The 23,195-nt window shown below is 27.4% G+C and overlaps 1 protein-coding gene across 1 annotated transcript in view; it reads right to left on the bottom strand.

Moving 5' to 3' along the window:
• The window catches only part of LOC100197010 (phosphatidylinositol 4-phosphate 5-kinase type-1 beta), a 57,939-nt gene that overhangs the window by 17,850 nt on the left and 16,894 nt on the right, over positions 1–23,195 (bottom strand). The window contains exons 5-10 of the mRNA XM_065805477.1: positions 20,474–20,553; positions 17,536–17,610; positions 11,091–11,133; positions 5,406–5,558; positions 5,211–5,270; positions 4,095–4,178 (exon numbers count right to left, since the gene is read on the bottom strand). Of these exons, the coding sequence (XP_065661549.1) occupies positions 4,095–4,178; positions 5,211–5,270; positions 5,406–5,558; positions 11,091–11,133; positions 17,536–17,610; positions 20,474–20,553 (495 nt within the window). The remainder of the gene's footprint in view (positions 1–4,094; positions 4,179–5,210; positions 5,271–5,405; positions 5,559–11,090; positions 11,134–17,535; positions 17,611–20,473; positions 20,554–23,195) is intronic.

Raw genomic sequence — 23,195 nt, 5'->3', positions numbered from 1 at the left:
CCAAAGACCAGCATTGCAGCAATAGCAATAAACCATAACAATCAGCAATGACAATCAACAATAACAATCAATTAAATCCATCAACCAATGTTACCAATAAAAATTGCAGTATATAGACAGTTTAAATTTTTAAAAAACACAAAATAAATTTAAAAAAAACTATAGAAAATGATTTAGAAGGGTTTTGACTTAAAAATTCTTTATTTTTACTTAAGTTTGGTAGTTTTAAAGCACCATGTAACATTGTAACTAAATATTTTATTAAGAGAAAAAGTTCATACTGAGAAAAAAGTCTCAAGTACAGTCTCAAGTCCTGAAGTCAATAATTAAACCTTGGAGTTGCTGGTTTCTATAATACATAAGAACTCCAGGTTCAAAAAAAATAGAACTCTGGAATCATAAATTCCTATACATTTTCTCTATGAGATCAGATATTGCTAAACATTTTTGGAGCTTCAGATAAAAATAATGAAATTTTGATTCTAAATTGTGCAGCTTTTTTAGGATTCTTTACCTTAACTTTAGTATTTAAGACATGCAGAGATTAAATACAGACAAAAAAAGTGTCATTAAAAGAATTCCAAGTCCTTTTAGAAAGTTTAAAAAAAATAAAAACTTTGGGATTATTTTCTTTCAAAGTCATAAACGATTTTAAAACTATTTTTGCTAAAACCTACAAGACTAGCATTTTTTGAATCATTGTTGTCTTTTTCTTTTTCTTTTTCTTTCCAATTTCTCTTTTATTTTTTGAATCATTGTTGTCTTTTTCTTTTTCTTTTTCTTTCCAATTTCTCTTTTATTTTTTGAATCATTCTTTTTCTTTCCAATTTCTCTTTTATTTTTTGAATCATTGTTGTCTTTTTCAATTTCTCTTTTATTTAAATTAAAAATGAACAAAAATTTTTCTTTAAACTAACTGTAATAAAAATTTAAAAATTGCTCCAATCTTCTCTTTTAACTATTGATTGAAGGTCAATCAATAGTTAAAATAATGTTTAAAAGGATATAAGAAGTTGAGAATTGCATTTATATTTTTACTAAATATATCATGTTAAAGATCAATCTTCTCTTTATTATATAACAACTATTTATTGACAATAAATAAAGGTCAATCAATAATTGTAATTAAAGTTGATGAGGACCAATGTTATATGTTAATGAATGTTAATAATAAAGTTGTTAAAGAAGCAGATTAAAAGTAATTAAAAGGAGTAAATAAAAAATTAAATTGAGTTTTTCAGAAAAAAAAATATCTTGATCAATATTTGTTAAAAGAGAATATCTTTTAACTATTGATTTTAACTATCTCTTTAATATTTTTTTAACTATTTATTATTTTTAACATTCTTTTAACCTTTTTAACATTCTTATTCTATCTATCTATCTATCTATCTCTATATATATATATATATATATATATATATATATATATATATATATATATATATATATATATATATATATATATATATATATATATATATATATATATATATATATATATATATATGTATATATTTATATCTATATATATATATGTATATATTTATATATATATATATATATATATATATGTAATAATATATATATATATATATATATTATATATATATATATATATATATATATATATATATATATATATATTAAAAAATTAAATTAAGTTTTTCAAACAGAATTAAAGTTAGATGTTAAAAAAATTAAATCAAACCCTAATATTTTGGTTTTTGCTGATAAAACAAATAGTATTTACCAACTCACAACAGAAAACTATGAAAAAATTTTACGCGACAATATTACTAGTTCTTATGAAAAAGCCCCTAAAAATTTGGAAAAGGCAATTAATTTAGAAGCGCAAAGTATTGCCAAAAAAATAAACTTTGATAATAGAATCGAATCAACTGCCCCTGCCCAAGCCTTTGTAAAACTAAAAGACCATAAACCAAATTTTCAAAAAAAACTTCCTTGTAGGTTATTGGTTCCCTCAAAAAGTGAGATTGGACATGTAAGCAAAATTAAATTGGACAAAATTAATAATATTCTTAGAAATAAATTAAATTTGCAACAGTGGAAAAATACCACTGATGTTATAAATTGGTTCTCCATAATCGAAAATAAAAATGACTGTACATATATTCAATTTGACATTAATGATTTTAACCCCTCAATAACCGCAGATATTTTAGATAAGGCTATTGAATTTGCAAAAAGCCACACAATTATTCCTGATGACACAATCCGTATAATAAAACATTGTAAAAAAACCTTACTTTATTTTAATAAGGAAACTTGGAAAAAGAAAAACATACATGACTGCTTTGATGTAACAATGGGCAGTTATGACAGAGCAGAAATTTGTGAATTTGTTGGACTATACATTTTAGATTTGTTAAGTAAAATAATCAATATAAAAGATTTAGGCCTTTATCGCGACGATGGTTTAATAGTAATGCGTAGAAAATCTGCTCCACAGCTCGACAAAATTAGAAAAGATATTATAAAATTTTTTTAAAATATTGGCTTTCAAATCGAAATAAACATAAATTTAAAAATTGTGAATTTTTCTTGATGTCACATTTAACCTCTCTGAAAATTCATATAAGCCTTTCAAAAAACCAAACGATGAACTATTATATATTAACATTAACTCTAACCATCCACCCCAAGTTCTAAAACAAATCCCGATTTCAATTAATAACAGACTAAACCAAAACTCCTTAAATGAAAATGTATTCAATTCCTCTAAACGAATATTTGAAGATGCCCTAAAAAAAAGTGGTTTTGAAAATTTTGAACTAAAATTTAACCCTGAAAAAAAGAATACAAAAAAACGAAATAGAACTAGAAATGTAATTTGGTTCAACCCCCCATTTAGCAAAAATGTTTCTACTAACATAGGAAAAGTGTTTTTAAAATTGGTCGATAAGCATTTCCCGCGATCTAATAAATTACATAAAATTTTTAATCGAAATACAATTAAAGTTAGCTACAGTTGCACAAAAAATATGGAAAGAATTATAAAAAGGTCACAATAAGGCTTTGTTAAACAAAAAAGAAATCCTAAATGAAAAAACTACAGAAAATTGTAATTGTAAACAAAAAATCAATTGTCCAATGAGTGGAAGTTGTTTATCAAAAAATGTGGTATGTAAATGTGTTGTTTCCTCTAAGAATGTACCTGATAAACAATATATTGGCATAACAGAGGGTGAATGGAAAAAACGTTTTGCCAATCATAAGCAATCTTTCAAGAATAAAAAGTATTCAAAAGACACCATGCTGTCAAAATATATATGGGAATTAAAAGAAAAAAATATTGATGATTTTATACTGAATTGGTCTATCCTTAAAACAGCGCCTGCATATAACAATATTTCCAAAAAATGCATACTATGCCTACAAGAAAAATTTGAAATAATTACACATGCAAATCAAGAATGCTTATTAAACAAAAGATCGGAATTAATTTCTAAATGTAGGCACGAAAATAAGTTTCTCCTAAAAAACTATAAAAATAAATGAGTTCAAATAATATTTACATTAACTACCCTTATATAATTAATATAATATAAATAAGTTTCTCCTAAAAAACTATAAAAATAAATGAGTTCAAATAATATTTACATTAACTACCCTTTTTAAAAAAACATTTTAAAAAAATAGCATAAGTATTCATTTCTAAAGAATTCTTTTTATAATAGTGTCAGCAAATTCCACAAATGTGTGAAAATTTACAGTAGTTAAGACATTTGCAACTTCCTGTAATTTAATTTTTGGTATAAATTGAAGTTTTATTAATTTGATAATTCATTTCTGATGAATCTTTGTTGATGAAACACAGTGCCAAAGGAAAAAAATTTAGTTAAGTGATTTTCTACTAATATATATTTATATATATATGTATATATATATATATATATATATATATATATATATATATATATATATATATATATATATATATATATATATATATATATATATATATATATGTATATATATATATATATATAATTTAAATAAATATTTAAATAAAATCAAATAAATATATAATATTTTTGAATAAAGTTTAGTGATTATACAGTAATACTGACCTTAAGATCAAATTTCATATGACATTTATACTTTGAAGGAAGCAAATTATTCATAACAGTCAATCTTATATTAGAACTTCCAGACTAGAATGAAAAGTGAAATGTTCATTATTTATTTATTAGTATATAAACACTTTTAACTAAAACTTTTTGTGTTTTGATAGTAATTAATAAAAAATATATATACAGTAGAATCCCGGTAACTCGGACCCTGGATAAGTCAGACAAATTTTCAATTCCCCTGGAACTTTTTCTATCAATTTATTATAAAAGCATCCATTTAAGAGGTACAATTAACTTGTACTGTTTTTTTGGGGTCTCTTTGGCAAAAAACTTTACTAAACTAGGACTTTAATTTTGAAATGCATATAAGTGCATATAATTACAAAACTTCCAATACTTCAATAAAAATTCTAGACTTTGAATGCTCAAAAATAAAATAACTTAGCATCAAATTTTATTAAACATAATTAAGCGTTTCACAGATATTTTTGATTTGGTAAAGCTTGGATTAAATTATATGTATTAATGACTATTATATTAAAAATTTAAAAACGTCAAATAAAATTTAAAACTTAGAACATTCAAATGCTAAAATACCTTTGCGTAAAATATAAGTTAACAAACTAAACATTTTCAATCATATCTTCAATTCGGTTAATTTCGATTAAATTTTGTTTATTAGAATTGTCGAAGGTTGCTAAAAGAAAGCTAACAAGTAGAACTATAACATAAAAATACATGAAACTATAAATTTGACAAAGGAAAATCATGGTCAAAAGAAAAAAATACAATATATTCAGAAGTCGATAAAATAAAACTTTTATGAAAAGAGAGAGGATGCAAGTCTCCCTAAATGAGGATTTGGATAAAGCATATTACATGTGGCTTTTAAACAACTGACAATAAAAGATTCCTGTGTCAATAAGTCTTGAAATCTTGATAAGTCAGACATTTTCCAAAAGTCTGACATAACGAGAGCTTCGCTTAATTCAGACATTTGCTAAGTCCGACAAAATATATATACCCGTTCAGAGTCCGAGTTAACAAGATTCTACCGTATATATAAAAAAGTATATGTAAAATGAATTAAACTGTGTGGATTCAATCAATGACCTGATAACAGTATAACCCAAAAAACTTTGGTAAAAGTGTACGTGCATTTTGATGTAGGTTCTAAATTAATAAAGTTGAAAGAAAAACAAAACAATAAACAACATAAAAATAATAAACACAAAAAATGTAATTAAAATTTAATTATAAATTACAATTATAAATATAATTATTATTCAGGAATTGTCTTCTTATTACCATGTAATATCCAGGTAAAAGCTGTTGTAAGAAAGTAGCTTCTTTATGAGTAACAGTTTTTACAATAAACATATCATCGTTGGACACAAAAAATAAAGAACCACTTGCTCCAGGATTAGATATCTCTTTAATTGGCTCATTAGCAAGAGAAAGCTAAAACAAATAAGATTAAAATCACCTATTATTTAAAATCGCTTATTATTTTTTGCATGAGAATTAATGAATCTACTTTTTTTGTATATAGTCAGAATATAGTCCGAAATTAGTGGGTATATTCAGAAACTGAGTAGGATAATAATTAAAATGGCAACCAGAATTTCTTCTTGAAAACTTTATTTATTAGGTTAATATTTAATGTCAAAACTTAAAAGAACAATTGTGTTATTTACTTCTTGGTTAAATCCTTTCCTTTTAATAGAGACTTTACATAACTTGTTATTTCTAAATTTACTTTTTAACTTTATTGCTTATTAATTATATATACTTATTAATATTAATTTAAAATTAACTTTACATACTTACTAAATTACTGTAAGTTATATTAACTTTACATACTTACAATAAATATCTTTACTATATCAATAAGCTATATAAATTGCTTTAGAGCAGTTTTTTTTTTACAAACTAAACAAAATACATTTGGACAACACAAATTCTAATGCATAAATAAAAAGTAATAACTAATGCATATATAAAAATAATAACTAATGCATAAATAAAGAATAACAAAAACAAATTAAAAAAACTAATGCAAATATAAATGGTTATGTAGAGAAATTAGACGACTTAGTTAATTTATAAATATTAATGAATTTTAGGTCAGAACCAATTATTAATTAATGATTTTTTTTTTTTTTTTCATATTCACCTCCCCAAGGCGGAGAAGGCCACTACAGATGAGGAGGCTACTTGTGGTTATAACCCTCTCTCAACTCTTTAACTCCGAAACACGAACCTTGACGAACAAGGCCGCTGCGCGGAGAAACAAGTTGAGCGCGGTACTACCAGGGACGTGGCGGGAATCGAACTCGTAACCTCTCGCTTATGAAGCGAGTGCTCTACCACTACACCACTACCGCATCTTTTATTTATTAAAAAAAATAGGGTAGTTCCGGGGCTAATCCGAACATGGTGCTAATTGGAACAGTTTCATTTTACTAACCTATTTTATGCATTTTCCAAAAATTAAGTATCAAATTCTGATTAAACTTGTACTTTTAAAAAAACAACCCAATTATTTATTATGTATTTTTTTACAAAGAGAGCTTTTAATATCAGATTTTGTACTGGAAACTATTCCACTGGAATTTTGACATTGAAAAAATGGGGCTAATCTGGACATTTTCTGGGCTAATCCAAACATTGCTTGAGTTGATCGGTACAACTATACATTAGTATTTATTTATTAAGTTATAGGTAAAGTTATAAGTAATTAATTTAATTAAGTTAAATAAACCTCATTCACTTTATAACATAATGATTGTGGTTTCTGTTTAAATAACTTTTTGGATTCATTTATGTTGTCGAGAAGAAGACGAGTCAACCAAATAATTTTTTTAAATTAAGTTTTTATAGATATTGTTTTACTTGGTTTCTTTATTTTACTTTTGTATTTTTAGTTTATCACTTTTATACTGTAATTGAAGGTGATTGATTGACAGTGATTGATTGACAGGGATTGATTGTGTTTAAATATGCATTTTATATGATTTTTTTTCTGAATTTTTTCAGTTTTGATGGTTCGTCATTATAAAAAAAATAAAAAAAGCCATCTTATACTTCTGAAGATATTCAGTTAGCTATAGCAGAAGTTCAAGCAGGTGCGGCTGCATTGGCCAGGATTACTATGCATGATTTTCATAATAATCCTAACCAATGTTATAATCTGGATAAAGCTGGATTTTCTACCAGTAAATGAAATAAACAATGTTTTTTTAGACACGACGTGCATTTCACTCCCAGCCTCAATGCTTCTTGTGGCAAAACTATGTTCTTGGTATTATTATTTAGAAATAATATGTATCTGAGTCAGGGTGGATAGAAGCATATGTCTTTGGATATTGGTTTATCAAGGTAAGTTTGTTAGTAAGACCTTTTCAGCATAAACTTTAGTTTATTATTTTACCCTTTCAATTTTGTAGATAGGTTAAATTTTATTTGTGTTTTTTTTTTAATAATTAAGGTCTTTATTCCTTACAAAAGTAGTCAACATGGAAAATAAGAGTATATAATTTATGAATGGTCATGACAGCCATTTTGCATATACTCTTGCATCATACTCAAAGTCCAACAATTTAAGCAGTTTTATCTTAAATCTAACAACATTTTTCTAATTTAGTTTTATTTAAGCTTATTGATAACTTTCTGTAATTTAGATTGCACTCATTTGCTTTCCCCTAAATAGAAGTCACACTTTACAACCTTAAGACGTCAGTTTCTTCAATGAATGAATAACTTTATTCATTCATTGAAGAAACCGACGTCTAATAACTACTTTCTTAAAGTAAATTTGGAGAGACATTTTGTGCAATTTCTTCCAAGAATCTTGCCATACATTGGTCGACAAGCTTTTTTTCCAAATTTACCAAGACCAACTTGGCTAAAAATAAGCAGAAAAAATTTAGAATCTGGTTTTAGAGCCTCAGGTCTATATCTTTTAGATCCATCAAAAGCTGGAAAAAAAGTGTTGGTGACAACAGAGCATAAGAATGACTCTCCTCATCATGAACTTCAAGCTGCTATTTAAAAAGTGCTGTCGCTAACTCCTTTCAAAGGCACTCTAACAGCAACAAGCAATTAAAAAAAAAAAAAGAAGAAAATGAGTGTAAGCAGAATGTGGTGAGGTTCTCACTGAAAAAGTTGACATAATTCTTAGAAAAGAAGAAGTGGTTTCAAAAAATAAAAATTAAAAACTTGCTAAGAAAAAAGTAAATTTAAAGTATATTTATGAAAATTAATATTAAAAAATGCTTGAAACACTTACTATATATATTTTTACTATATATATTTACTATATATATTTTATATATATTTTTAAACATTTACAATGTAAAAAAAAAGAAGAAAGAAAAAGCAAGAAAAAAAAAGAGTAAAAAATTACAAAGCTTAAAACAATGTTTTTGTTCGGATTAGCCCCTCGTTACCCTACTTTTATAGATACAACCAATAAATATATATTTAAAATAATTCATTTTATAAGAGTTAACATATATATTATTTAAAAAAATTATAAAACCTTATAATGTTTTAAGTAGTCAATCAAAAAATAAAAATATTAAAATATGCATGCATTGAAAAAACGCTTCAAAATGTCAACCTAATAGATCAAGAATGTCAAAATAGATACTAACTAAACTAAACTAAAACTAATTAAAAGCAGCTTGCAGAATGTTATAAACTTTATTGTTGTGTAATCCTGGTATTACCAGGCTTTAGCAAAAATAAATGAGTGCACGAGCTATAAATTGCCTGTTTAAAATGAACTTGGCAGGCTACGCAAGCCTTTTTGAAAAATTAAAAATGTTATGTTTTGATGATAATTTTTGACATTTCTACTGAACTTTTGTTTCTTCATTCTAAAGATAGTAACAATATTTGCCATTTTAGCAATAAAAAAGCAGAAAAAAATTTATTGATTTCATCATAACATTTTTTTTCTAATAATTTTTAGACTATATATTATTTTTATATTTATTATTTTATAGTTATTTGTTAAATAAGTAATAATATGAAAATGTTCAAAAATCATTTTAATAAAACAATAATTTAAAAATACTATTATACAATATATCATTGTTTTACAAAAACTATTGATCATATTTCTAATATTATAAAAGTTTGTTCATTTTTCTTCTTCTATGTAAATAAAAAAATGCCATCGAATATGAAAATTTGATAAACTTTATAAATGTGGGAGAGCAACAAATGGTTTAAAAAGACTTTTGTAATTAAACTTTGAATAAATAAATATTCAATATATACTTTTTCTTTTTTATATTAAAAAATGAAAAAAATATTTTTTTCATTTTTTAATATAAAAAAGAAAAAGTTTTAAACCTGAAGTTTGCCGTCAATATTGAAATTACATCATGTAAGAAGTTTTAAAGAATAATAAAACTTTTCTTACCAAAACATTTTGCAATGGCTTTACTTACGCCAGTTTGTGCTGGCTTTACTTACGTCAGTTTGCCCTGGCTTTACTTACGCCAGTTTGTGCTGGCTTTATTTTGCCAGTGTAAACTGACTTACACAAGTGTGAAAGCAGGCGCGAACTATAGCATGTCTTGCTGAAGCCTGTATTACTTTAATTTTTACTTTAACTATAATAAAAAACTTTCTATAAACAAAAGCTGCTTGAGCTTTAAAACTATTTAAGGTTTTCTTAAACCCTGGTAACCTCTAGAACCATGTTATTACTTTATTGGGTTGAGTAAAAAGTAGTTAAGTATTTTTAGGTAAAATTCAAATTGCCATAATCTCAGAATTTTCCAGTTTTCTCAGTGAAAAACTGCTTAAGGTGCATTTTCCATGCATCCAAAGAAACAATTTTTTTCCATTAAGGATCTAAACAATTAGAAATCAGATGGTAATAGGGAGAAAAAGGTAAAACATCCCACCCAAATTCTAACAATTTTTTAATGGGTTGTAAAAGAAACATAAGGTCGAGCATTACCTTGATAAATTATGACTTCATAACAATTAGCCAATTTAGGGCATTTTTCATCAATTGCTGCTTTTAAGCAATCAAGTTGAGCTCAGTATCATTCCAAACTAATTGTTAAATTTTGCAAAATAAGCTTATAACAAATACCTTTAATACCCCGCCATATGCAGAGTATAATTTTCTGGGCATGAATATTTTGCTTTGGTGTGGTTTACAGGGTGTAGTTTGCGACTAATCTCGCTTTTCATACAACCTTTTATGCTTTACATTATCATAAACTATCCAATTTTCATCACCAATTATCATGCACTTTATAAGACAATGTTATTGTGTTTAAGCAGTGAATCACAGATAGAGATTTGATCCATTATGTTTCACCCACTCAATTTATGTGGAATATATATATCGTAATGATAACCGTATCCTAATCTACACAAATTATTCACCATGGTCTTTTAAGATCATCTCTCCTAACACTCAAGTTGTAAGATGCTGGTTATTTTAATTATTGTTTTCAGATAATCTTTATCAACTATCGATATCTACCTGAGTGCTCTTTCACGTGATGTAATTGACAGAACAAAATTTTGCAAATTAATTTATACACATTTGCTTTTGGCATTTTCCCCATAAATTGCACATATTTTTCTTTTGTTTTAGCAATTTTTTTCTTTCGGAAATAAAACAACATCAAATACCTAAAGTATTCTGATTTTACTCCATATTGACAAGTTTGCAAAATAAGAATTACTTAAATATTCAAAAAAATGAAGGTTAATACCATACAGAGATACATAAGTTCTTAAAAGAACGTATATATGGAAATAGTAACTAAATTAAAAGAACTATTTTTAGTGAAAAAAATTTACTGTTGAAATTTAAAATTACTTTTTACCTAACCCAATAGTTTACAATCTTTGTAATCTTTGAAGTTACAAATACATTTAAACATATGTTCTGTAAATGAAAACATTGAATTTTAAGACTTAAATTTTAATAAAAACTTTTTTAATAAAACATACAAGAAAATCACTAGGTTGAATACCAAACAAATCTCTGAAATATCTAAATGAGAAGAAAAACAGTAAATTAAATAAATGGAAACACTTAGTAACAAGTAGTTATTTCAAAAAACAAAACATAAAAATTGATTACACTGGAAACCCGTGTTTTTTCGACATGGATTTTGAATGTAATTCTGGTACATGAACTATGTTTTAACTAAGGAAGAAGAGGAGGAGAAAGGCTACCACAAAATCATTCCCCCTCCATGTCACAGAAAAAAAACCTGATAGACCTTTGCATAAATAAACGTCTGCATAATTCCAAAACGAGGCTTAGGTTGTACCGTTTGTAAACAAAAAATGTCTTCTAATAAAAAACCTATAAGAAAATCATCTGGCAAACAATGTGCTGACTATAATTGCTTTAATCGAAGCTATATTATCGAATTTGGAGAACGAAAGGCTTCTGGGATTAAATTCTTTCATTTTCCGAAAGATAAAAATGAAATTTCTCTTTGGTGCAACTTGATAAAGCGTAAAAATGCTTTAGATAGTTTTAATGTTACTAGCTCATCATATGTATGCTGCTCTCATTTTAAAGCGCAGGACATTTTAAAAGCTGCTGGAGGTACTAGATGCACTTTAAGAAAAAGTACTAAACCATCACTTCATAGCTGGACCCTGGAGAAAATGGAGAAAACTTTATCTTATTCAATAGTAAGCATTCAAAAGAAAATGAAAATACGGGGAGAAATCGAATTATGTTACCTTTACAAGCATATTTATTAACATTAGTGCGATTAAGAAAAAATTATGATATTAGACATTTAGCATTTCTTTTTTTAATAAGTGAAGGAACTGTAAGTAACACGGTTATAACATGGTTGAACTTTATGTACATAAAGCTCAAATAAAACAAAATATGCCTCAGTCAATGAAGGATAAATTTCCCAATGTTAAATGTATCATTGATGGTGTCAAAATAAAAGTAGCTGTGCCTCAGTCATTGACTGTACATAAATTGCTCTATTCTGACTATAAAAGTCACACAACTGTAAAGATTTTAGTTGGCATTGCCCCAGGAGGTGGTTTTACTTTTATATCTGCTGCTTACCCTGGGAGTATATCAGATAAAGAATTAACCATTAAGAGTAAACTTTTAAATCCAAATTTATGGAATCACGGTGAAGAAGTTATGGCAGATAGAGGTTTTACTATACAAGATTACTTAAGTCCACTCGGAGTTAAATTAATCACTCCATCATTTCTTCGAAATTGCGAACAATTCACTGAAACAGAGGTGATACAAAGTCAGCAAATTGCAAGAGAGCGCATTCATGTTGAGAGAATGATTCAAAGACTAAAATGTTTTCATATATTCGATAGAGTTATTCCTCTAAACATGATTGGTTCTCTCAATCAAATAGTTACAGTGTGTGGAATTTTAACTAACTTTCATGAGTCTATTATAAAAAACGCATAGAAAGTAATGGATGAAAAATGTGTTGAGACAATAAAAAAAAATGTAACATTGAATTTAACATTTATATATATATCATAAATAACTACAATTTTTTGTCATAAATTTATAAATGCATAAACTGTACAATAGATTCTGCAAATTTCAATAAAATATTCGTCTTCAAATTAAAAATTGTTTTTTTTTTTTTCAATTAATTCGTCCAACATATAGTTGAAGTAAAAGTCTAATACTCTTTTCCTTAGAGTCCCCCAAACATATATATACTTTGCCATACGTAATACGATCAATAACCAATCCTTTTGAAGTGTAAAACACAAAATCACACCATGTTTGTGTTGTTAATCCAAGTTGCATTTGGATTTGATCATAATAACTATGGTTTTTGTTTATTAAAATTTTATTACTAGATTTATCAAATATTATAGATGGAATTTTCGCTACAAAACATATATCTTTTGGGTCCAGGTTACTGTATTCTTCGCTGCACTTAATTTCTGTTATTCCACAATCATTATCACACCTTACTTTCCTATCAGGTGATGCACTCAAAACAAAATTTTTTTCCTCAAGTACCAAACCACATGGTTCTACATCTAGTTTATAGCCAGAGGATTTCATAAAGTTTTCATAACATTTTAACGCTATAGGTTCATAATATTTACCATAGGAAAGTTTATATGAAATAATATTGTTTAGCTTAGTTTTGTTTTCACCATGGACAAGTTTGTGTGCCAAACTTTTGAGTCCTTTTGGAGATTTGTTCTCTAACTTATTACATAAAGATGCAGTGAATCGATTCCTTCTGTAATCAAACCATTTTGAATTTCCATCCTGTTCCTTTGTTTCTTTTTCAATTTGAACTACTATTTCCTTTACTAACTTCATATTTTCTAAAATGTTTATTTTTTTATTACAAAATATTTTTTCAACATAACAAGTTATAAAATCATCAGTTTCATTAAAAAGGAATGTAGGGTATTCAATGTATTGAACACTGTCTAAATTTTTTAAAGGTGCAGGTAAGTTGTAGTAAACATTGTAACTAGGTGGAACTACAGCACATTGATAGCTTAATACAGACCCAAATGGGACACTTCCTAGACTTGTTTTGACTATTCCTTCATTTGATTGATTTAACACATTCAACATATGCACTTTAACATCACTGTTTAAAAGATTCTTGTAAAGCTCATTTATTTTATTTTCATTATCACTTTTTCTGTTTAAATCAGTTCTAGTATCATACATTGATGATTTAATTGTGGCGAATGAAGATACTTTTCTTTTCGAGAAAATATTTTTTTTCATTTGTGGTGATATAATTTGTAAGTCACTTATTGGTGTTTTATCAAATCTTTTACGTCTTTGTGGTATTGACCAAGCACAAGTTCTTGATGTACAGGCTTTAATATTTGGAACAGTTTTCAGTTTTTCAACTACCCATTTTGTAACAAGTTTCATCATTGCAAATACCTGTGAACAAGTTCCAGTTTTTCCTGCTGGGCATTCACAAAATGCATACATTACTGATCCATCTAATTTTTTAATAGCAATAAAAATCCATCTGTCAATTTTTTTCATGCTAGCTGCATACTCCTTTTACACAAAATAGTTCAATACTTTGTTTTGAATGAATTGAGGATAGATCAATGTATTGCTCTTCAAGAAACATTTCTCCTCTAGATAAATGTTTTTTAACTTTTGTAGATTTAGGAAAAAAGTTACTATTTACATTTAAAGCATATGCATCAATTTTCTCAGCTGAAAACGCAGGAAGTCCCTCTAGACACTTGCTCCATCCAATTTCGGAATTCAAACTTAACAGCTCACATTTTAAATTTTCAGGCAACATAGGAAATGTTTTTATACTTTGTATTTTTATATTTTTACCCATCAAATATGCCTTTTTTGACAACCATTTTTTCTTAAGAGTTGGATCACAAATAATTGAATTTGTTCCATTGTGAAAATACTGTAAAACTTTAACTTGAAAGTCTCGTAAAGTTACTACACCTTTAAGAGAATCGCCACGGTAAAGAAACCACCTTTTTAAATGATTATTTGTATACATTTGTAATTTTTCTAAATCGGCTTTGACAGTTGGATCGTCTATATCATCTTCTTTTAAAACAATTAATGCTGGATCTAAACAAAAAAAAAATACATCAAAATAAGTCAACTACACTACACAAATTTTATAAATTTTGTGGATAAAAGTAAACTTCAGTTAAGGTAAATTTTTTATAAAATATTTAATATATTTTAATTTGATATTCAAGTAATAAAATAATAGAAAAGTAATTAATAAACACTTAAAATAAAATAACAAACCAATTTCCTGTGAAGAAACGCCATTTGTCTTTGAAGATAATAACATTATCTTGTTAAAATAACAAATAAAGCTCAAGATTAAAAGAAACAAATAAGCCTAAGCAATGAAATATTTTGTTTGTTTACTAATGGTACAACCTAAGCCTCGATTTGAAACGCGGACGTTTATTTATGAAAAGGTCTATATCCCCAAATAAACTCTGGGTTCGTCACTTTAAAATGTTTATTTATTTGGACAAGATGAAGTGATAAAAAATTTTCTCATAACTTATCAATTTTTGCATAAAAATAATTTAAAAAAACTTTTAACAAACTTAAGCAATATTTAGTCTCTTAAATATTATTACAAGATAATGTGTTTAGCATAACTTCATAAGTGCGAAAACATTAGATAGATCATCACAATGCCTATAGCCTAAAGTTTTCTAAACACATTAGATGCAAGATTTTTATTTTCTATTGCAGCCATAACAAAATAGTTGATGAAGGTGCCATTTTATATGCAAAAGCTCTTTATTGCTAACTTTATTTTAAAAAATTATTACAGTGTTCAAAACATTCTTCCTATTTCATGAAACTTTTAAATTAAACTTTCTTTTTGTTTATATAAAGTGTTATGTAACAAGCAGCCCTCCACTGTAGTTGTTTTTTTTCCATGTTCGCACATGGCTTTTGAGTACGAAATAAAAGCATTTTTTTTACCTGTCAGGTGGCTTTTGAGTACGAAATAAAAGCACTTTTTTACCTGTCAGATGACTTTTGTGTAGAAAATAAAAATATTTTTTTTACCTGTAAGATGAATTTTTAGTAGAAAATAATGGGTAGAAATGATTAGAATAAGCTTATAACTAAATATTTTTTATTTTTTAATGTCAATAATTTTTTATAAACTTTTATTTGTAAACTTCTTTTTCTGGGATAATATACTGGTTATGTATTGTAATGCAATTAAACACAATTGAGTATTGTTTTTTGATAATTTGCTGCGTATTCTTTAATTTTCCATGTTAATACAAAAAGTAATCTTAAATCAATTTTAATACAAAAAGTAATTTTACTAATCAATAAAACCGATATAGATACTAAAGACAATAAATTTTTTTTTCTTTTTTCTTTTGTAAATTTAGTATTTTCTTGAAGAATACTCTAAGATAAAACTTACAACTATAAACTAAAAATCAGGAATGAGAAGAAATGTTAATTTTGATGAAATAATTTATTCATAACAATTTTATATGGTTGATATATAATTGATGAAAACTTAAAATATACAATAAAATTAATGTTTTTCCACAAAGGGTCCTTTTTTAATGTTCGCGCAAGCTGCTTTTACACCAGTTGAGTCCATTTCTTTCAAGGATTTTTTAATTCTACGCTTGAGTTGTGAAATATTTCGAGCTTTCCAACCACCTTTGTACACTAAAGAACTTAGTTCTCCAAAAAAATCTTCAATTGGTCTACATTGAGGAAGATTGGTGGGGTTAACATTCTTCTGTACAAAAGGAATATTTTCGCTTTGGAGGAACTCAGTAACACTTTTCGCATAGTGTTACGATGCTTTATCGGGCCAAAATATGTAATTATCATCTGAATGATATTTATTAATAAATGGGATTAAAATTTTAGTTAAGCATTGGTTTTTGTAAACTTCTTGGTTGACAGCTAGACCACTTTCCTTGAAAAATGGCTCTGAAATTTCTCTGTTGGAGACAACAATATATAACATTACTTTCTTCTCAAATTTGCTTCGCATTTTGAATTTAACATCAGGTGGTGTAACAGAAGAGTCGTCGGTGTAATAAACTTTATTACCAGGCATTTGGGGCTTACTTAAAGTAAAATAACTTTCATCATCCAAAATGAAATTTTTGCTACCAAAATGTCTCACAAGATAACGACAATCTTTTTTTACTTCAGTAATTTGACTTTCGGTGTAGGATGGCGATTTCTGCTTTTTCCTTGGTTTAACTTGAAGCTTTTTGAGTGCCCTACTGATATACTGCTGGCAACACTCAAATATTCTAGCAGCATCGCACTGACTAATGCCATTTTTGTTGTTAAATCGAGTTTTTAACTTCTTCAAATTTTTCTTGGTCATTATTGTGGGCTTTCATCCGGATCCTTGCTTTCTTTCAACAGTACCACGTTTTATAATATCGTAAATTGTAATTGTTTCGATATACCTTCTTTCAAAAAATGTTCTACAGTAAAGATTTTGCCAACACTTTTATGGCGTTCATAAAAATGTACAACACCTTCTTGAAGAAGCTTCTCTTTAGATGACATTTTATGACAACTAAATTGACAATTGTCAAACAAAAACTATGTAAAATTATTACTTGAATCATACACAACTTGATAATGTAACGAAGTGGAAAAGTTAAACAACTAAATATCACTTGCGCACAATTTCTTTTTGTCCGGATTTTTAGTTGTCACCCGTTATGTGACAAAATAATTATAATTAGTAAATAAATATTCATTAGAATATATACATCCTAATATTATCAGATATTTCTGATATCTTAATATCATCCTATAAGATAATTAATGATTATTAATATAGTATAATTAGAAATAAATTGATTACAAATCAAAATAATTAGAATAGCTATAAGTAATAATGGTTTTAAAAACCAAATTTCTTACCGAAATGCAACAGGAGCATAGGTTTTAAAACGAAAGTCATAAAACTTATGAGATGGTGTTTCTTTAGAGCCAGAGCTAAAAAAAATACACAATATAATAAACTAAAAAATACAATATAATAAAAAAAAAACACACAATATAATGAATGAAAAACAAAATATAATGAATGAAAAAACACACAATGTAAAAAATGAAAAAACACACAATATAAAGTAGGCAACTTTTTAGTAAGAATTAAGTTTATAAAATTAAAACAAATTGTGCTTTAAAAAAAAAACACAAAACATGTTATAAATAACATAAACAAACATTTTGCAGTTCTTTTACAAACTGTTTTTTTATAAATATACATAATTTTTTTTTCATAATTAGTATAAATGTCAAAATGGCATTGCTATTGTGCTAGTTGCCAAAAAGTTTTTAATTTACAAGTAGTCAACATATAAAATTCTCTTCCAAATGACAGAGTAAAAAAAAAATTTTGTAACAAATTTATTCCTTACAAGATTAAAAGCAACCACTATTTAGGTTAAGAGTTTACAGAAAGTAAAGTAGAGGGTTTTTGAACAAGAAAAAAACTACATAAACAAAAGTTTTTTAAGCATGAAAAAACAGTTACAGTTTTAAAAATCAATTTGTCATATTTTTACAGAGAGAAATAGATATTTATTATTAACATGTTAAAATTAAAAAATTTTATTATATTTTTAGACCATGGAAGATTTGCCAATTTTTTCAACTCAATTTATAATAAAAAAGTCACAAATCATAAAGTTCAAATTAATGGGAAAATTTAAACACAAAGGATAACAATGAATAAAAAGAGGGCACCTTGAAAAATATGCAAGAGTACAATTTACTAGAAACATATCTAGTTGATCTAATGAAAATTTTTGATATATTCAACTAAAACTTAGCTAATAAGCTCAAAACTTGTATTATTTTAATGTGCTTGAACTGCTGTGTTTGCAAAAGTTCATTTCCAATATGAATATTTACAACCTAATTACAACCTTCATTTCCATTATGAATGTTTTTATTTCAAAAAATTTCAGACAGAGAGAGTTGTTGCAGATGAAGATTCAATTTATAATTCAATAGCCTTGTTTTCCAGCCTGCTGGAAAGCAGCATCTGTTATCCCTATTTTCAAAAATTCTGGAGAGCAATCTGACTCGTCTAACTAACATCCTATTTGTCTTCTTACTATCAAAAGCAAGATTTTCAAGTCTTTAATTAACAAACACTTAATCTCCCATCTCGAATCTAATAACTTACTTTGTGATCATTAATATGGATTTCGACATTCTTGCTCTACTGCTGATTTATCAACAGTAATAACCAATAGGTTTTATCACCCATTAGATAGATGTGGAGAGGCTAAGGTAACCACTCTCGACATTTCTAAAGCCTTCAATAAAGTTTGGCATGCTGGTCTTCTCCATAGGCTTTCTGCTTATGGTGTATCAAGTAACATCTTTAAGATTATTGCTTTACAAATCATAGTATAAAAGTTGTAAGATTATTGCCTTACCAATCATAGTATAAAAGTTGTCCTTAATGGACAGCAAGTATAGGGCCAAGGTTCTACCCTTGGCCTTATACTCTTTTTAATTTACATTAACGATCTCCCAGAAATTCTCACATCTAAGGTGGCATTGTTTGCTGATGATACTAACATTTATTCTTGTCTTGATAAACCAATAATTGCTTGGAGAAGGCATTTGAGCTTGAAAAGGATCTTACTTCTGCTACACCATGAAGTTCTTGGTGGCTGGTGAACTTTAACTCAAATAAAACTCATTTTTTTCAGCTAATCATTATCAAAAAAATCTAGATCATCCTATATTTATGAACGGTAATGTACTCAATGAATTATCTACCCTTTATTTTCTAGGATTAATTCTTACTCCCAATCTTTCTTGGAAACCATATATAAATACCATTGCAAAATTAGCATTTGCTAAGGTTGCATCACTTTCTCTTTTAGACAAGGTGAAAAAATGCATTGTATACATAGTTGGATCTGCTCTTGCAGCCAACCTTCAACCATTCTCACATCGTTGTAATGTTTCTTCTCTTTCTCTTTTCTATAAATACTAAAGAACAAGTGTCTCTAGTGCCATCAACTTGTGTTACTTGTCATTCAATAAAATCTCATCCTTTTACTGTGACTTATGCCTTAAGTGCTCCAAAAATTCTTATTCACCTTTGTTTTTCCCTTCAAACATCAGTTCTTTGGAATTTTCTCTCTTCATCTTGTTTTTCTGATTCATATAATTTGCGATCTTTTATCTTGCTTTATAAACTTTCTCTTTTCTCTTTCAATAACTTTCAACTCTAATAGTGGTTGCTTGCAGCCTTGTTGGAAGTAAAGATGTTGAAAACAAAAAAAATTAGCTTCATCATTGCGACAAAACTGTATTTTTTTCAGTAATAAAATTTTTTGCTTTTTCAAATATAGACTTAATCATAAAAAAAAATTTATTTTAGATTTTTTAAGTATTTCAAAGAAAAAACTTTAAATTTACTTTATTATTTTCACATAAATATACAACTTCTATTTGTATCTGAAATTGATGTAATAGTAAAATCAAGCAAATAATAAATCTGGGTTGCTTTGGTAACAATTAAAATATGTTGTTGTTGTCAACCAATCACTAAGAAATAAATAAAAGAAACTGATTCTGGTTAAAATGTAAAACGCTATTGGTAAAAATATCTTTTCTTCACTTGCGAAGAAAAGATATTTTTACAAACAATGATATTTTTATAAGTGAAATAGTTTTGTGCAACACAGAAAATCAATCACATACTGTTCACCTATGCTAGAATAAATTGTTTTATCTAAATATATATTTTGAAACTTTTATGTGATTATATTATATTTAGTCCATACTAAATATAAATATTTTTAAATGGGAAAAAGACCATAATTACCTTGGAAACCAAACTTTTTCAACAAAATAGAAATCACCCATAAGAACATCACGCTCTGGCTTTGCACTGAGTCTACCAACCTAATAAAATTTTTATTATGAATATATATATATATATATATATATATATATATATATATATATATATATATATATATATATATATATATATATATATATATATATATATATATATATATATATATGTATATATATATATATATATATATATATATATCTGTACCTCGGAGAAATACAACACTATGTCCATTTTTTTCCATATTGACTTTATTACAGAGTTAAAATCAGCTTTTCTCATATTTCTTAGAGGAATAGAGCACTATGTCCAAAACCAGTTAGAACCGGATATAGCATGTTTTAAAACAACACCAAGTCCACTTTCATTTAGAGGGATAGAACACCATGTGGACTTGGTGTTTTATCCTTCTGAAGCATGTGAATTACTACTGGACATAATGTTGTATACCTCTACACAGCCTGGCGGATTGTTAGTGAACTAAGAGTACTTTTGACAGTTCTGATGAGTTTACATACCGTGCGTTCGTTTATACCCACCTGGTGACTTGCGGTTAACTGGAAGTCACTTTCCCGTTCTTTTATGGGTACTTGAAGTCACCATAACTTACAACAAGCGTTCTTTTATGGTTACTCGGTAAGTTCAGTTACTTACTCATCTTACCGTAGTTTGGACTTCGGCGAGATCGGTTGACATGCGCAGTGTGTCATCTAGGCGGGGCTTACGCGCTGTCGCCCTGGCAACCTATTCTCAGCAGCCAATAGTGTCAAAGCTTCATAGCTAACTAACCGAAAGCGTTTGTGAGAAACAAGTTAACTGCAACTTACCAGGTGGGTACAAAAGAACGCACGGATAGTTGGATGTATTTTAAGTCATAATATTTGCTCTTTTTTAGTAATAGTAAGAATAATGAACCATAATTCTCGTGGGAGAAAGATTCTGGAACTATTGAAAATTTCTAAAAAAGATTCTACTACAGGTAAGCTACTGTTTTGCTCATTATTTTTAATGTGATATACATAACCTCAAACAGTTAATGTAATGTTTTGTTATGAACCTAAACTTCAAAATATTATGTTTTACATGTAATATTATAAGACTTGTTTTATTTCAGAACTAAATCATACAAACAGCAAGGATGTTGAAAATGAAGAGGATAATGGAGATGACTTGCGTTTCGACGAAGATGATGATGATTCTGATCGGGACAATAATTATGAACCTCCAAGCTCTGAAACGGATTCCAGTGATGATGTCCCTGTATTTAATGAAATACAAAATGAGGTCAGTAGAAATAAAACTAGTGCTAAAACAAACTCAAATGGACATGAGCTACGTTTACTTGAGGAAGACTTAAATTTGATTGCAGAAAATCAAGTAGGCCTAGATTTGCAATGAACAGTAGGCGTAAGGAGAAAAGTGAAAAATAAATCTATTTCTACTCAGAGAGGTAAAAAACGTGTCGTTCATACCAGTGAATGGGCATGTAATATTCAGAAACGTAAATATTCTGCAGGTGAAGAATATATTAGTAAAAAGGGTAAAGTTGTCCCTGCCAGAATTATTAAACCTCCTTGTTCTTGCAGACTGAAATGTTCTGAAAAATTATTACAAAGTGACAGGCAGGAGATCTTTAATGCATACTGGAGTCAGGAGAAGGGAAATGACATAAAATGGCAATTCATTGTTTCATGTGTAGAGAAGCATAGTACTGTCCGTTCAAGAAAACGAGACCTTGCCTCCAATAAGTCAAAACAAAATACTCTATAATATTATTTTACAGTAAAAGGCATACGAACTAGAGTATGTAAACTTATGTTTTTAAATAATATCTATCTATTTTTATATAATATCTATAACACTATCTATATCAAACACCGTGGTAGTTAATGTTTTGAAAAATATTGAACCAGGTGGAATTGTAAAAATCGATCAAAGGGGTAAGCAAACTCCCGTCAATAAAACACATAATGACACTGTTGAAAGTGTAGTAAGACACATCTCTTCCTTCCCAAATTATAGCAGTCATTACACTAGGGAAAAGAGTGATATGAAGTATTTGGGTCTGCACCTGAACATGTATGAACTGTATGTAGAGGATTGTAATGAAAATGATTTCAACCCTTTGTTAATAGCTAAAAAATGGCTCTACTACGATGTGTTCAACAAAAAATTTAAGTTGAATTTCAAACCACCAGAAATAGACACATGTGACACATGTGATTATTTTCAAGCAAAATTAAAAAATAATAATTTGACTCTAGATGAAAAAAATTCTATTGAGGAAGAACATAATGCACATCTGGATGAATCTAAATTAAGGTATGATTTAAAAAGCGAGGACACCAAAAGGGCTAACAATACCCTTAAGGTATTAACAGGTGATCTTCAAAAATGTTTGCCGTCACCCCTTATAACAAATTGCATAAGCTTTTACAAGAGAAAACTTTGGACGTTGAATTACACCCTTTTTGATTCTTCTGATTCGTCAGTCCATTGTATTATGTGGGACGAATCCAAAGGAGCTCGTGGCGGAAATGAAATCGGATCTGCATTACTGAAATGGGCAGATACCGTCATTCCTGGCAGTGACATTGAAGAAATCATTCTGTGGTCGGATAATTGTTACGGCCAGAATAAGAATATTAGCCTTATTATGTGTTTCTTTTGGATACTCAATAAGTAT

The sequence above is a fragment of the Hydra vulgaris genome, chromosome 09 (assembly GCF_038396675.1).
Source record: "Hydra vulgaris chromosome 09, alternate assembly HydraT2T_AEP".
NCBI classification, from domain to species: domain Eukaryota; kingdom Metazoa; phylum Cnidaria; class Hydrozoa; order Anthoathecata; family Hydridae; genus Hydra; species Hydra vulgaris.
Note: the sequence above shows the minus strand (reverse complement) of the source record. Positions and strands in the feature narration are given on the sequence as shown.